General features: G+C 46.0%; 1 protein-coding gene across 1 annotated transcript in view; it reads left to right on the forward strand.

The window, feature by feature from the left end:
• Positions 1-942: 942 nt before the first annotated feature.
• The window catches only part of LOC130022180 (zinc finger protein 479-like), a gene marked incomplete at its 5' end in the record, with an annotated part of 69,538 nt that continues 57,057 nt past the window's right edge, over positions 943-13,423 (forward strand). Inside the window, one exon of the mRNA XM_056112944.1 lies at positions 943-1,746. Coding sequence (XP_055968919.1) covers positions 943-1,746 — 804 coding nt within the window. The remainder of the gene's footprint in view (positions 1,747-13,423) is intronic.

The raw sequence follows: 13,423 nt of genomic DNA on the forward strand, positions 1-13,423 counted from the left end.
AGTTGTATACCTTCATTAATTTAAAGGTGGGAAAGTCACAGAATTTACTGACTCTATCCATCAATTTTGTGAGTCCAACTTACAGTAACATGAAGTTCTTTAATAGTAAGACAATTCATATGTCAGTAATTGCATTTGTGCGGTGCATATGTGTGAAACCACATCTGAAGGGCTCAGTTTTTTGACAGGAAGACTCAGTGAATAATGCAGTAATTAGAATCCTCTGTTGTTATACAGGAAAGTTGCCACCCAGAATGGAATGTCTCTGATCCTGCACTGTATGATAATGTCTCGAGAGAGCAATCCTGCCCTCAGCCCCATGAGGATGCCGAGACAGGCGGGATGTCTTCTGAGGGTGATCAGAATAGCGAGGGCTACCTCACTCTGAAGAAGCCCTCTCCTGGAAAAAGTTCCTTGGAATGTGTTATTCTCAGTTCACAGACAAAAAATTCCCCAGTGGGGCACCTGCTAGGGAAAGGAGCACTGTTTATAGTGAGTCCCTCACAGCAACATACCCTCAACCACAGTTACCATGAGCAGAACCCATCTACGTGTAAGGAATGTTGGGGAGCCTCCCCATGTTCTCAGCACTGTGGTGTTCACTTAGAAAACCATATTGGACAGAATCCCCAGAAAAGTCAGCCCGGAGAACAAAGTGTGAGTCAAGGGTTACTCCATCATGACCATATGAATATAAATTCAGGAGTGAAACCTTTTTCATGTGAAGAATGTGGGAAGGCCTTCGATGAATCATCACATCTTATTATGCATAGGAGAATTCATACAGGAGAGAAACCTCATGAATGTCAGACATGTGGGAAGGCCTTTATTTAGAACTTTAGTCTTAATAGACCTATGAAAACTCATAGTGGAGAAAAGCCTTATATATGTCAGGAGAGTGCTAATGCCTATACTCGATCCTCAGGCCTCAATATACATAGAAGTATTCACACTGGAGAGAAACCTTATATATGTAAGGAATGTGGAAAAGCCTTTGCTAGACCCTCAAGACTTACTGTACATAGGAGAATTCACACTGGAGAGAAGCCGTATATATGTACGGAATGTGGAAAGGCCTTTGCTAGAGCCTCAAGACTTACTGTACATAGGAGAATTCACACTGGAGAGAAACTGTATATATGTAAGGAATGTGGGAAGGCCTTTACTGAATCCTCAAGCCTTAGTGTACATAGGAGAATTCACACAGGAGAGAAACCGTATATATGTAAGGAATGTGGAAAGGCCTTTGCTGTCGCCTCACGACTTAGTGTACATAGGAGAATTCATACGGGGGTGAAACCGTATATATGTAAGGAATGTGGAAAGACATTTGCTTGGGCCTGCACATTTAATAAACATAGGAAAATTCACACTGGAGTGAAACCGTATATATGTAAGGAATGTGGAAAGGCATTTGCTTTGGCCTCAAGACTTAGTGTACATAGGAGAATTCACACTGGAGAGAGACCCTATGTATGTAAGGAATGTGGAAAGGCCTTTACTTTGGCCTCAAGTCTTAGTGCACATAGGAGAATTCACACTGGAGTGAAACCGTATATATGTAAGGAATGTGGAAAGGCATTTGCTTTGGCCTCAAGACTTAATGTACATAGGAGAATTCACACTGGAGAGAAACCATATATATGTAAGGAATGCGGAAAGGCCTTTACTGTATCCACACGATTGAGTGCACATAGGAGAATTCACACTGGAGAGAAACCATATATATGTAAGGAATGTGGAAAGGCCTTTACTGAAGCCTCAACACTTCGTGTTCATAGGAGAATTCACATTGGAGAGAAACCATATATATGTAAGCAATGTGGAAAGGCCTTTGTTGGAGCCTCAAGACTTAATTCACATATGAAAATTCATCTCAGAGTGAAACCTCATCAGTGTCAGACATGTGGGAAGGCATTCACACGATTCTATTCTCTTACTCTACATATGAGAATTCATAATGGAAAGAAGCCTTAGATATGTCTGTAGTACGGGAGGGCCTTTACGTAATCCTCACAATTGACTGTACATAGGAGAATTCACAGTGGAGAGAAACCGTATATATGTAAGAAATATGGGAAGTCCTTTACTGAAGCCTGCTGATTTTCACCCTGGCTGCACCTATGCCAGTATTCTTGTGCTTGGAATTGCTTGTGTGTTAACTTGTAAATAATGGGTCATGGTGATGAAAATAAGGAGGAAGGTGACTGAATAAACAGGTACAGAAACACCCTCCTGCTCAGAGCTGTCATGGCTCACTACTCTGTTATTGTTTGCTATGCTTCTTGCTTGGCCCAGATGGGCTGCTTAGCGGAAATTATGGCAGAAATCAGCCAAGATGCAGCTTTGAATACTTTGAAAATGGAAAAACAGGTAAACCTTCATTCTTCAGTCTTTCCTGGGTTAGGATTTGGAATGCTTGAGCACCCTGAAAATCCTGGTTTGGGAACTTGAGCGTCAGGTCACACCTCCTTGTATCGTGCATTCACACTTGTTTCTTACTTGTTCTGGATATCCAGGCTTTAGTGGATGTGGAGCTTTTTAGGGGTGCATTGGGGGCTGTTCTGTGGCTCAGGTGTCATGGGTGAGGGTGCGTTATCCTGAGGGCCCCTGCAGCCACGATCGCATCCAGGTCCAAGATGGCACTGGGATGGTGGGCACATGGACTTCAGGCCGTGGTGTGGGGAGCCTGCAAAGAGTGGGGGTCTTGGCCATCTCACTCCTCCCTACTCGAGACTGCGAAGGACCCTGTTTGGAGCCTTTGGACTGGACATAACACTTATCGAAGCTCCGGATATGTTCACGAGAAGCCCCCAAAAGAAAGGGACACTTTTGCCATCGGTCATTTTCATTGGCTTCAGTGCTGGGCTTGGTACTTTGGGCCGTGTTTGGACAAATGAGAGGTATTTGCCTCTGAAAATTCACTCTTTGGATTATATATATATATTTTTTGCTTTTTGGGTCACAGTTTTTCACATGGGTTTCTCGTTACTTATGCACTCAGGAATTACTCCTGGTAAAGTTCAGGGGACCATATTCTTGCTGGTATTCGAACCCGAGTTGGTCACGTGCAAGTTAAATGTCCGACCAGCTCTGCTATCACTTCAGCCCCTCTTTGGATTAATTTGAATAGCTGCTTTTATTCATGGGAATTGGAAGGGATTCTTTGATGCTCATGGTTTACTTCTGGTTCTGCAGCTCAGGAATTATTCTGTGTTGCTACTGGGTTCCTATGGGATGGGGAGGTTTGTCCTGGATCAGCAAGGCAACCATCCTAGTCGCTTCACAGTGAGTCCAGCCCCACTATTGGTGTTTTTCCCCATATATAGAATTTCTACTTCCCGGGAGTATGGTACCGACAGCAGGTCAATCTGTGACTGTACGTCGAGTGCATCAGCAGCCTGATGGCACCGTCAGACTTCCAGATACTCCAAAATTGCTGCTGTGCCTTTCGCCAGAATCCAAAAACTTTGGGCAAAATCTTCCAAGAAATTAAACGGCCAAAAGTTAGGTTTGTGTGAGACACACCAACAAACCATTTCCGGCTCAGCTGTATAATTGGAGGCAAGGTCTCTCTGGTTCCTGATCAAACTGCTTAAAGGCTATGATCCCAGAGACTCAGAGACAAATCTCGGAACCCAGTGGCTTTCTGCAGAGATGCGCCCTGTTCCTGCAATGAGCTATCGGCGACAGACCACCACAAGGGGGAAAGGGTGTGTCTCTCCGCCTGATCCCACTTGGTGGCTCGGTGACCACCATCTTTCAGAGGGCATTGGATAGACAGGTTTGGGCCTGCAGTGACAAGACATGCGGGGCCTCATGGGATTGGGGTGGACTCTGCACATTCCTCCCCACCTCAGTGAGACCCCGAGTCGCTGCCCATGTACAGACTCTCTGGCTCTTGATCACTCTGTTTAATGGCCATGATCCCAGAGTCGCAGAAACAAATCTCGGAACCCAGCGGCTTTCAGCAGAAATGTGTCTGGTCCCCTCAGTAGATTAGCAAAGCTGGGTATTTCAGTTGGGAATAGGTTTCGTGCCTGGCGGTTCAGTGGCCGCCATCACTAAGGGCTTCTGCACGGTTAGGTTTGGGACTGCAGTGAGGAGACATGCAGGGCCTAACAGGATGGTGGTGGAGCCGGCCCTTTTTTCCCCACCCCAAATAAAACCCCGGGTTGTCTGGCGCCTACGATTGAAATCTGTGTCTTTTGATCAAGGTACGTAATGACCATGATCCCAGAGATTCAGAGACAAATCTCGAAACCCAGTGCCTTTTAGCAGAAATGTGTCCGCACCCCTCATTAGGTTACTGTCCCCAATCCACCCCAGGGGGAATTGGTGCTGTCCCTCCAACTGCTTCCACTTGTCAACTCGGTGGCCTCCATCCTCCGAAGGCCTTTGGAAAGTCTGGTTTGGGCCCACACTCACGAAGATACATGAGGCCTCTCAGGATGGGGTGGAGACGGCCAATTCCTCCCCACCCCAACAAGAGCCTAAGTCATTCCCACGAACCACCTCTCTGGCTCTTGATAAGGCAGTTTAATGGTCATAATCCCACAGACTCAGGAACAAATCTCGGAACCCAGCAGGTTTTGGCAGAAATCCCTCCAGATTTAGTTGTTAAAATTTCAGAATTCCAAAATCATATGTTATTTATAACCAGCAATCGAAAAAGGATTGTCTACTGTTGCGTTTTCGCCAGATATGAATGCTGGGGGAAAATCCCAAATAATAATGGTGGGTCTCGAGCCAAATTTTGAATGTAATCAAAGTAGAGAGAAGAATGTCGAAATTATCTGCCCCACTGGTAGAGGAAGACTGTGGAATGGCGTTATACTTGGGTTTTTATTGGTGGAAAATGGGCTCGATGAAGGGAAGGGTGTTTCATTGTATGACCGAGACTTTAACCTGAAAGCTTTCTAAGTGCTCTCCCATTTTTTCCCGTTTTCTCCCATTTATTTAGAAATTGCCAGAGCAATTGTAGAGCAAGTAGGATGCTTAACTTGCATGTGTCCAACACAGGAGTCCTCCAGTCCACAACATCTTTGAGTTGATCATTGGAAAATGAGTGTCCCCTTCTCATCCCTAGAACATATTATGTGGGGATGTGGCATGGGGTAGAGGTGTCTTCTCCCTGGAGTTCTTCATTATGGAGAGATCCTGTGCTTTGCCCTCTTATTTTGTTGTCATTCTTCCTCATCTCTCAGGTATGTCGAGTAGTCAGTGTGTTTTAAGACCCTTGTTTTCCCGGCTGTATAACAAGCCTGACTGTTCATCTAAAGGGTCGGGTGCTCTTTCTGGACTCCGATCAGTCAATGTGACACCTTGTATATCTTGGGTTTGGATCATTGCCATGGTTTTTTGAGTATGGGAAGAAATTTAGTTTTCTTTTGTTTTGGGTCCTGGGGATGCTCAGCAGTTATTCCTGGTGGTTCTCGTAAATTGCTTTTGGCAGTGTTCAAGATCAACCCCTGTCAGCCTCATGCAAGGCAAATGCCTACCTGCTGTACACTTGTACGCACCAAAAAATGTTTTATTGTGTGTATGTTAAATTGTGACTGTGAGCCCATAGTGAAGTTAAATAGGACCAGAACAGCTATGCATCACGGTGGGTGCTCGCCTTAAAGATGCCGCCTACCTTCGATGTCCAGCATCCCCTATGGTATCCCAAGCATCACTGAGTCTGATTAAAACAGAAGCCAAAAGGATTTTTTGGGGATTGCTGAGCTCCTCCATCCCCACAACCACATCTATGGTCTCAGCCTCACGGGAAAAATATCAGAGCCTAATGCTGGGACTAGAGGGTCTTTAACCTCAGTGGGTGCTGCAATATGGAAATTTATTTATTGTATTGTTTTTTAAAGTTTTCATTAAAGTGCCAGTATTTTCAAAGTTATTGATAGTTGTATTTAGGCGTACAATAATTGAACACCAATCCCTGCATCAGCTTCTCTCCACCCGTGTTCCGGTATTCCCTCCCCACCCCAGTCCCCAGTCTACCCCCGCCTGTCATCTGGACAAGCACATGACTAGGTTTCAGTGGTTACAGCTTATATCTCTTATTTTCAGTTCTGTTGCATCTGTGTTTTGGGTAAATGGCTACACCCCTCACTCATGTCAATGGCATAAATGAATCCCTGATCCCTGTAAACGTCTGGGTCTCTTCCGCCCCAAATTTCTTTCCTTCTTTGTCCGGCTTCTCTCTAAACACTGGAATCAGGGATGATTTAAGTAGCCCCTTTATATTACATTTCCACATCCAGTGTTCGGTATTCCATAGATGAGTGAACATCATCCTGTTTTTGTTTCTTTTTCTGACTAACTTCACTCAAGATGGTATCTTCCAGTTCCAACCAGGTTGCTGCATAAAAGCATTAATTCTAAAACCTAAAAACTATATCACTTGATCACTTGATCCCACATTATTCATCAATTTATTCGAGTGGGTGCCAGTAACGTCTCCATGTGTGCCTGTTGCGTGCTAGTGTAGCCCAATGGCATCTGTTCTTTCTAGGAACATGCGGAGCCTCAAACCAATTGTTCAGGGTCTTGATGAAGAAGTCTGACCATCTTATAGGTGGGCATCCACGTGATCTTTTGCCATCTCGTGGAATTCAGTCAGTAAAGGGTCTAGGCCAGTGGTTGTCTGTAAACCCCATTACATGTCCAGCCCATCTGATTTTTGATACCTTGGCAGATGAGACAGCATCCGTGATTCTTGACCGTTGACAGAGATCAGAACTCTGGATTCTATCTCTTATTTGAATGATGCGTGATATTCCAAGCATAGCTCTATATTCCAAGCATAGCTCTTTCGATTCCTCTTTGAGAGACACAAGTAGCGTTCTCATCCTGTTTACATAGGGACCAGGTCTCTGAGTCATATGTTAATGCAGGAAGAACAGTGGAGTTGAAGACATGTGCTCGTAGTTGGAGGTTCTTTATCCTCTTAGTTTTTTCTTCAACGCTCTTGAAGGCATTCCAAGCTGCTCTCATCCTCCTGCGAAACTCAGGTGCCAGGTCATTCATCATGTTTCTTTCTTGAACTAGGTATATATAACTGTTGCATTCGAAGATGGTAGTTCCATTGAAAGCGAATGGAGGATCAGAAACGAGGATGTTTCTCATAAACATTGTCTTCGTAATTGTGATGCTTCGTAATTCAGCTGTAGTCAGACTTTCCACACTCACCGTCGAAGTCGGTCATAATTTCTGCCTCTTGGCTGTTTGGTGTTATTAGAACAATGTCATCAGCAAAGCAGAGGTGGTATAGTTGCCGACCGTCTATCTTCACTCCCATTCCTTCCCATTCCAGTCATCGCATGCTGTTCTCGAGCATGGCACTGAAGAGTTTTGGTGAAATGGAATCACTCTGCCGAACCCCTCCATTGACATGGATAATTACTTCAATGTAGAGTGGTGAGATCCTGGTAGTGAATCCGTAATAGAGCTCACGGAGGGTCCTGATGTATTGAGTTTGTACACCCTGATTGGCTAGGGCTTCTATGACCCCTTCCATCTCAACAGGAAAAAAAGGCCTTCTTTAAATCAATGAACGTTAGACAGAGCGGCATCTTGAACTCCTGAGAAAACTCAATGAGCTTAGTAATCATGTGGATATTGTAGATGGTACTGAATCCTTTTCGGAACCCACCTTGCTCACATGGTTGTTCTTCATCTAGTGTTCTGCTAATCCTATTCAGGATGCTCGAGTGAACAGATTGTAGATGAGAGACAATAGGCAGATTGGACGATAGTTGCCAGTGTCGTGGATGTCTTCCTTCTTGTATAGTAATAGTCGTACAGTCTTGCTGGTTTTCCAATGGGATGGAACCTTGCATTCAGACAGGTAGCATGTGAAGAGCCGAGCCAGTGTATTGATGAGTAGTGATGGTAAGTTCTTCAGGTGTTCAGGTCTGATCTTGTCTGGGCCAGGTGCTCTTTGTTTCTTTACCGACGAGATGGCGTGTTGAATTTCAGAAGGGAGAACATTGGGAGCGATATATCTATTGTGCAGAATGTGGTATGTGGGCAAGTGGACGTGGCTATTAAAGACATCTGAGTAGAAGTCATGAATAATCTCCATTGCCCTTCTGGAAGATGTGATAGATCCATCAGGATGTCGGAGGGGAGTCATCTTGGTCTTGTAGTTGGTGAAGGACAGGTGGGTATTACAAATGCTTTTCCCGGCTTCTGACACATCTACCAGCATCACTGTTCTCCTGTCTTTGAGGTCATCCTTTATGGCTTCTCTGCATTGTTTTGCCATCTTGGACGTTTGCTTGCGGTTGCCTGAGGCATGTGCCAAGCCACGTTGGAGAATAAGTTCAAGAGTGTTCGAAGAAAGGGGATTTTTTCGTGGATATCTCTCTCAGACCCGAGAGTCCCAGCAGCAGGAATCCCTGAGCAATGCTGGTGTGACCCTCTCCCCACCTAAGTAAAGAGAACAAGATAACAGAAATATCATTGATCCTCGAGAGGAATCTGCTTCAGGTGAGATGTTTTCAAAGGTCTATCTCGGCTGTGTGGGGATGCATTATTGCCTTCGCACGTGTACCCCACTAAGCTTCATACTAAGGTAGTACCAAACCCAGTCTCTGGCCCCTTTTATTTTCACTCTAAACTGGTGCTTCAATTTTCTGCAGAGGGAGTTTTTTCCACTTACTGTGTCTGTCCTTTGAGTTGGAAAAAAATTACACAGCTATGTGACCTGCCGTCGGTCTATTTTGCTTGTCCATCTTGCTGAAACATTAGGTCGTTTCCTGAAAAATCCATGCACATGTCAGAATTGCAACCGAGTCAGGTAAATGTTAGAAACAAACCTGCAGGTCTAGAGTTTTTTGGACGAGAAGACTATCAGGCACAGCACAGTAATTGGAATCCTTCTCTGCTGTTCTTCGAGTAGCAAACAGCCCGAGTGGAATTCTTCTGGTCATGCACACTGTGACAAAATCTCAAGTGAGCAGTTATGCCTTTAGTCCCATGAGGATGCCAAGACAGGTGGGATGACTTCTGTGGGTTACCAGTGGGAAGTGAGCGACCACGCTGCAAAGAAGCGCTCCCCTGGGACAAGCTACTCAGACTGTTCTGCTCAGTCCATGGACAAAAAAAAGCCCCAGGGGAGAAGCCCCTGGACTGTGGGAGAGTATCACTGTTTATAGTGAGTCCAGTTATGTACCCCACAGGATATGAAGACTGGAATCGAACCCAGGTTACCCAAGTGAAAGAAAGCTCTCACACTCTTTGGCTCTCTATACAGCCCCGCGATCATGCCTGAGTGCTTCCTGAGTGCAGAGCCCTGAGAACCTCTGTGCGTTGCTGGATTTGTGGCCCCCAAACCATGAACAAACCAAATGAAACCAAAACAGCCTCAGTCCCTTATTGAAGGTTTAGCTCACCCCAAAGTGGGTGTTTCTGAGCTGTATCTTGCTGTATCCATGCTGCCTGTTCCTCGTAGAAGAGGGTTGCATAGCCTCAGAACGTAGGGTGTTGAGGTGTGGGTTGCCCATAGCAGGAAATATTTCTAAATGGTCGGTCACAGACAAAACAAAGTGGCTTCTGATGTTTTTCAGCTCAGACTGTCACTGTCACTTTCCTCCCATTTTTCATCGATTTGTTCTAGCGGGACCAATAACATTGTGAGACTTGTTACTGTGTTTGGCATATCGAATATGTCTCAGGTAGCTTGGCAGGCTTTGCCTTGTGGGCAAGATACTCTCCGTAGCTTGCCGAGAGGGGTGGAGGAATCAAACTCGGGTTGGCCATGTCGGTAGCATGCAAGTCAAATGACTTACCCTCTGTGCTATGGCTCCAGTTTTGCAGGTTTACCTTGCTCTGTCCACGTCAGGGTCAATCCTCTGCACCCCTGGTGGTCCAGAGGCAACGATGGAGCAGCGTACTAGACCCCCAAGGTGATTCAGCTATGTACCCCACAAGATCTGAAGGTGGAAATCGGATGTTGGTTACCCATGGGAGAGACTCCAGCCTCAAGACTCTCCTTCCACTGCCCCTTTGAAGCTCCGTGCTTTATCTTTAATTACCCCATGCTGGAGCAATAGCACAGCAGGTAGGGCGTTCGCCTTACAAGCGGCCAACATGGCCGACGCGAGTTCGATTCCTCCGCTCCTCTCGGAGAGCCCGGCAAGCTACCGAGAGTATTCGATATGCCAGACACAGTAACAACAAAAGTCTCCAATGGAGACGTTACTGGGCCCGCTCGAGCAAATCGACGATCAACGGGAGGGCCTTTACCTTTACCTTTTACCCCATGCTGGAGCGATAGCACAGCGGGTAGGGCGTTCGCCTTACAAGCGGCCAACATGGCCGACCCGAGTTCGATTCCTCCACCCCTCTCGGAGAGCCTGGCAAGCTACTGAGAGTATTCGATATGCCAGACACAGTAACAACAAAGTCACCAATGGAGATGTTACTGGGCCCGCTCGAGCAAATCGACGATCAATGGGAGGGCCTTTACCTTACCCCATGCTTAACACAGAAGCAAACCTAAGGGTGGAAAATTCTTAGAGAAAGGAGCCTCGAGAGGGACGGAAACGCCCACAGCTTCATCTCGTGGCATTTCAGCATAACTTCCGCGGCCCAATTTTCCCACGTTTAAGATTCTAAGTCCTTCTCTTTGCTTAAATGTTAAGTTTGGAGTCATTAAGGATCCAGCACACAGCTTGGGCCGCTGCAACTGGAGCAGAGCGGATAGGGCTTTTGCCTTGCATCCACAGGACCCGGTATATTCATAGGCTTCCCATACGGTTCTTCAGTCATGTCCATAGTGATTCCTGAGTGAAGAGGCAGGAGAAGGCCCTGAGGATATCTGGGTGTGACCACAACCATAAAGGAACAAACAAGAAAGAAAAGTAAAACATAGAGCTTCAGTTCCTTGATGGTGAATTCTCTCACCCTGACTTGACGGTGTCAGAACTGTATATTCTTCCATTCCCCGCATTGGTGTAGAAGAGGGTTCGTGTCCCCTCATAATATGGGGTGATGTGGTGTAGGTTGCCCATGACAGGAAACATTCAACGGGCTCGGTCACAGGCATCACACCGTGCGTTCAGAACTTTTTTTGTACAGAGAGCAAAGAACAATAAATGTAAGAAAATAACCTTGCCTTGCTCACTAAAGGTTCAGATCAATCCTCTTCACCTCTCAAGGTTTAGAGATAAAGCTAGGGAAACCCACTTGAACCCCGAGTAGATTCAGCTATCCACCTCACAAAGATCTGAAGGCTGGAATCGAACCCAGATTACTCAAGTGAAAGACAAGCAACCGCAGGCTTTCCTTCCTAATGCTGCACCTGTGGAAGAGGATGCTTGATCCTTTATTACCCCATACTCAACACTGAAGCAAACCTAAGGGTGGAAAATTCTTAGAGAAACGAACACATTCTGTTACTTTATGTTCCCAAGATGAAAGCAATCTTTCTATGTCTGTCCTTTTCTTTCAGACTAACACCCGAGAATAGCTGAGACAAGTGCCAGGAGGTTTACTCCATCGCATGGAGGCCAGCCGCACACGCTAGTGGAAAAGGCAGGTCAGATAGGGAAGGGAGCACCAAATAAAGGGTGCTGGGAGGATCCTCACAGGATGGGAGATGCATGCTGAAAGTTAACTATAGACAGAACATGATTGCCACTCAATGCCTCATTTGCAAACCACAGCCCCCCAAAGGAGAGAGAGAGCAAAATGGAATGCCCTGCCACAGAGGCAGGGTGGGATGGGGGGGATGGGAATGGGAGGGACTGACAGGGATCAGTGGTGGTGGAGGGATGGGTACTCGATAATTGTCTAACTGAAACCCAAGCACAAAAATTTGTAAGTCTACAACTGTACCTCATGGTGATTCACTAATAAAAAATAAATAAATAACAACAGAGAAAAGATCCTGGAGAGGGACAGTAACGCCCACAGCATCATCTCGTGGTCTATCACCTGAACTGCCGTGGCCCACCTTTTCCACGCTTTAGATTTCCAGCCCATTTCTTTGCTTCAATGTTAGGTATAGGGTCATTAAGTATCAAGCAAGCCATTTGGGTCTCTGCAGTGGGAGCAAAGAGTTTAATGCTCTTGGCTTGCAGTCACAGGCCCCAGTTCTTTCTCTGGGTCTCCATACAGCCCCACAATCATGCTGGAGTGATTCCTGAATGCAGCATCAGGAGAACCTCTGCTGTTGCTGGATTTGTGTCCCCCAAACTATGAAGAAACCAAATACAAGCAAAACAGCCCCAGTCCCTTATTAGGGGATTTCCTCGCCCCAACGTGGGGGTTTCTGAGCTGTATCTTGCTGTATCCATGCTACCTCTTCCTTGTAGTAGAGGTTTGGGCTCCCTCAGAATGTGGGGTGCTGGGGTGTGGGTTGCCCATAACAGAAAATATTTCTCAATGGGTTGGTCACAGACATAGCAAAGTGGCTTCAGAAGGTTTCTAGCTCAGTGATGAGAACAAAAAATAAAAATAAATGGCCTTGCCTTGCTCTTTCCACATCAGGTTCAATCCTCTGCACCCCTCCTGGTCCAGAGACAAAGCGTGAGCAACCCACTCGACCCCCAAGAAGATTCAGATATATACCCCAAAAGATCTGAAGGCTGAAATCGAACCCAGATTATTGTAGTGAAAGAAAGCACTCACGCAGTTATCTTACAACAGCACCTGTGGAAGCGACTTGCTTGATCCATAATTATTCCATACTTATCACTGAAGCAAACCCAAGGGTGGAAAATTCTTAAGACAAACAGGCCTGGGGAGGGAACTCCACATGAGGACTCATTGCCTAGAATGGAACGAACAGGGTGACAGACTGTCTGAGTTCATCATGTCAACCAAGACCTTCCATGGTAACTCACAGTTCCAAAAGGCTGAATCTAAACATTGGAGATGGGAGTCTCCCAGTGGATGCTTCCACAATGAAATAGACCACATCATATTCAATCGGCGGTTTTGCCTAACTGATGTTGCTGTTGTCCCAAAATTTCAAACGGGATCAGACAACCGTCTCCTTCGTGCAAAATTCTACCTCACAGAACGAGGAAAAAAGAATGCACAGTTTAAGAACAGAAGTACCAGAACGACCACCAACTGGGAGCTCTTTGGCTCTGTTGCGGGAACATTTGAAGATGCCATCATTGACAACACTGATGAGGAATACGATCGAAGGATTCAGCACCTCCATGATTGTGCGAGGAATGCCAAGAGAGAGATAACCACAAAAAACCGCCTTTCTTCGAACACTCTTGAACTTATTCACCAACGTGGCTTGGCACATGCATCAGGCAACCGCAAGCGAACATTCGAGCTGGGAAAACAATGCAGAGAAGCCATCAAGGATGACCTCAAAGAAAGGAGAGCAGCAGTGCTGGTAGATGCGGCAGAAGTCGGGAAAAGCATTGGTAATGCCTGCCTATCCTTGACCAAC

This window comes from Sorex fumeus, unplaced genomic scaffold, assembly GCF_029834395.1.
Source record: "Sorex fumeus unplaced genomic scaffold, SorFum_2.1 ptg000019l, whole genome shotgun sequence".
In the NCBI taxonomy this organism is placed as follows: Eukaryota; Metazoa; Chordata; class Mammalia; order Eulipotyphla; family Soricidae; genus Sorex; species Sorex fumeus.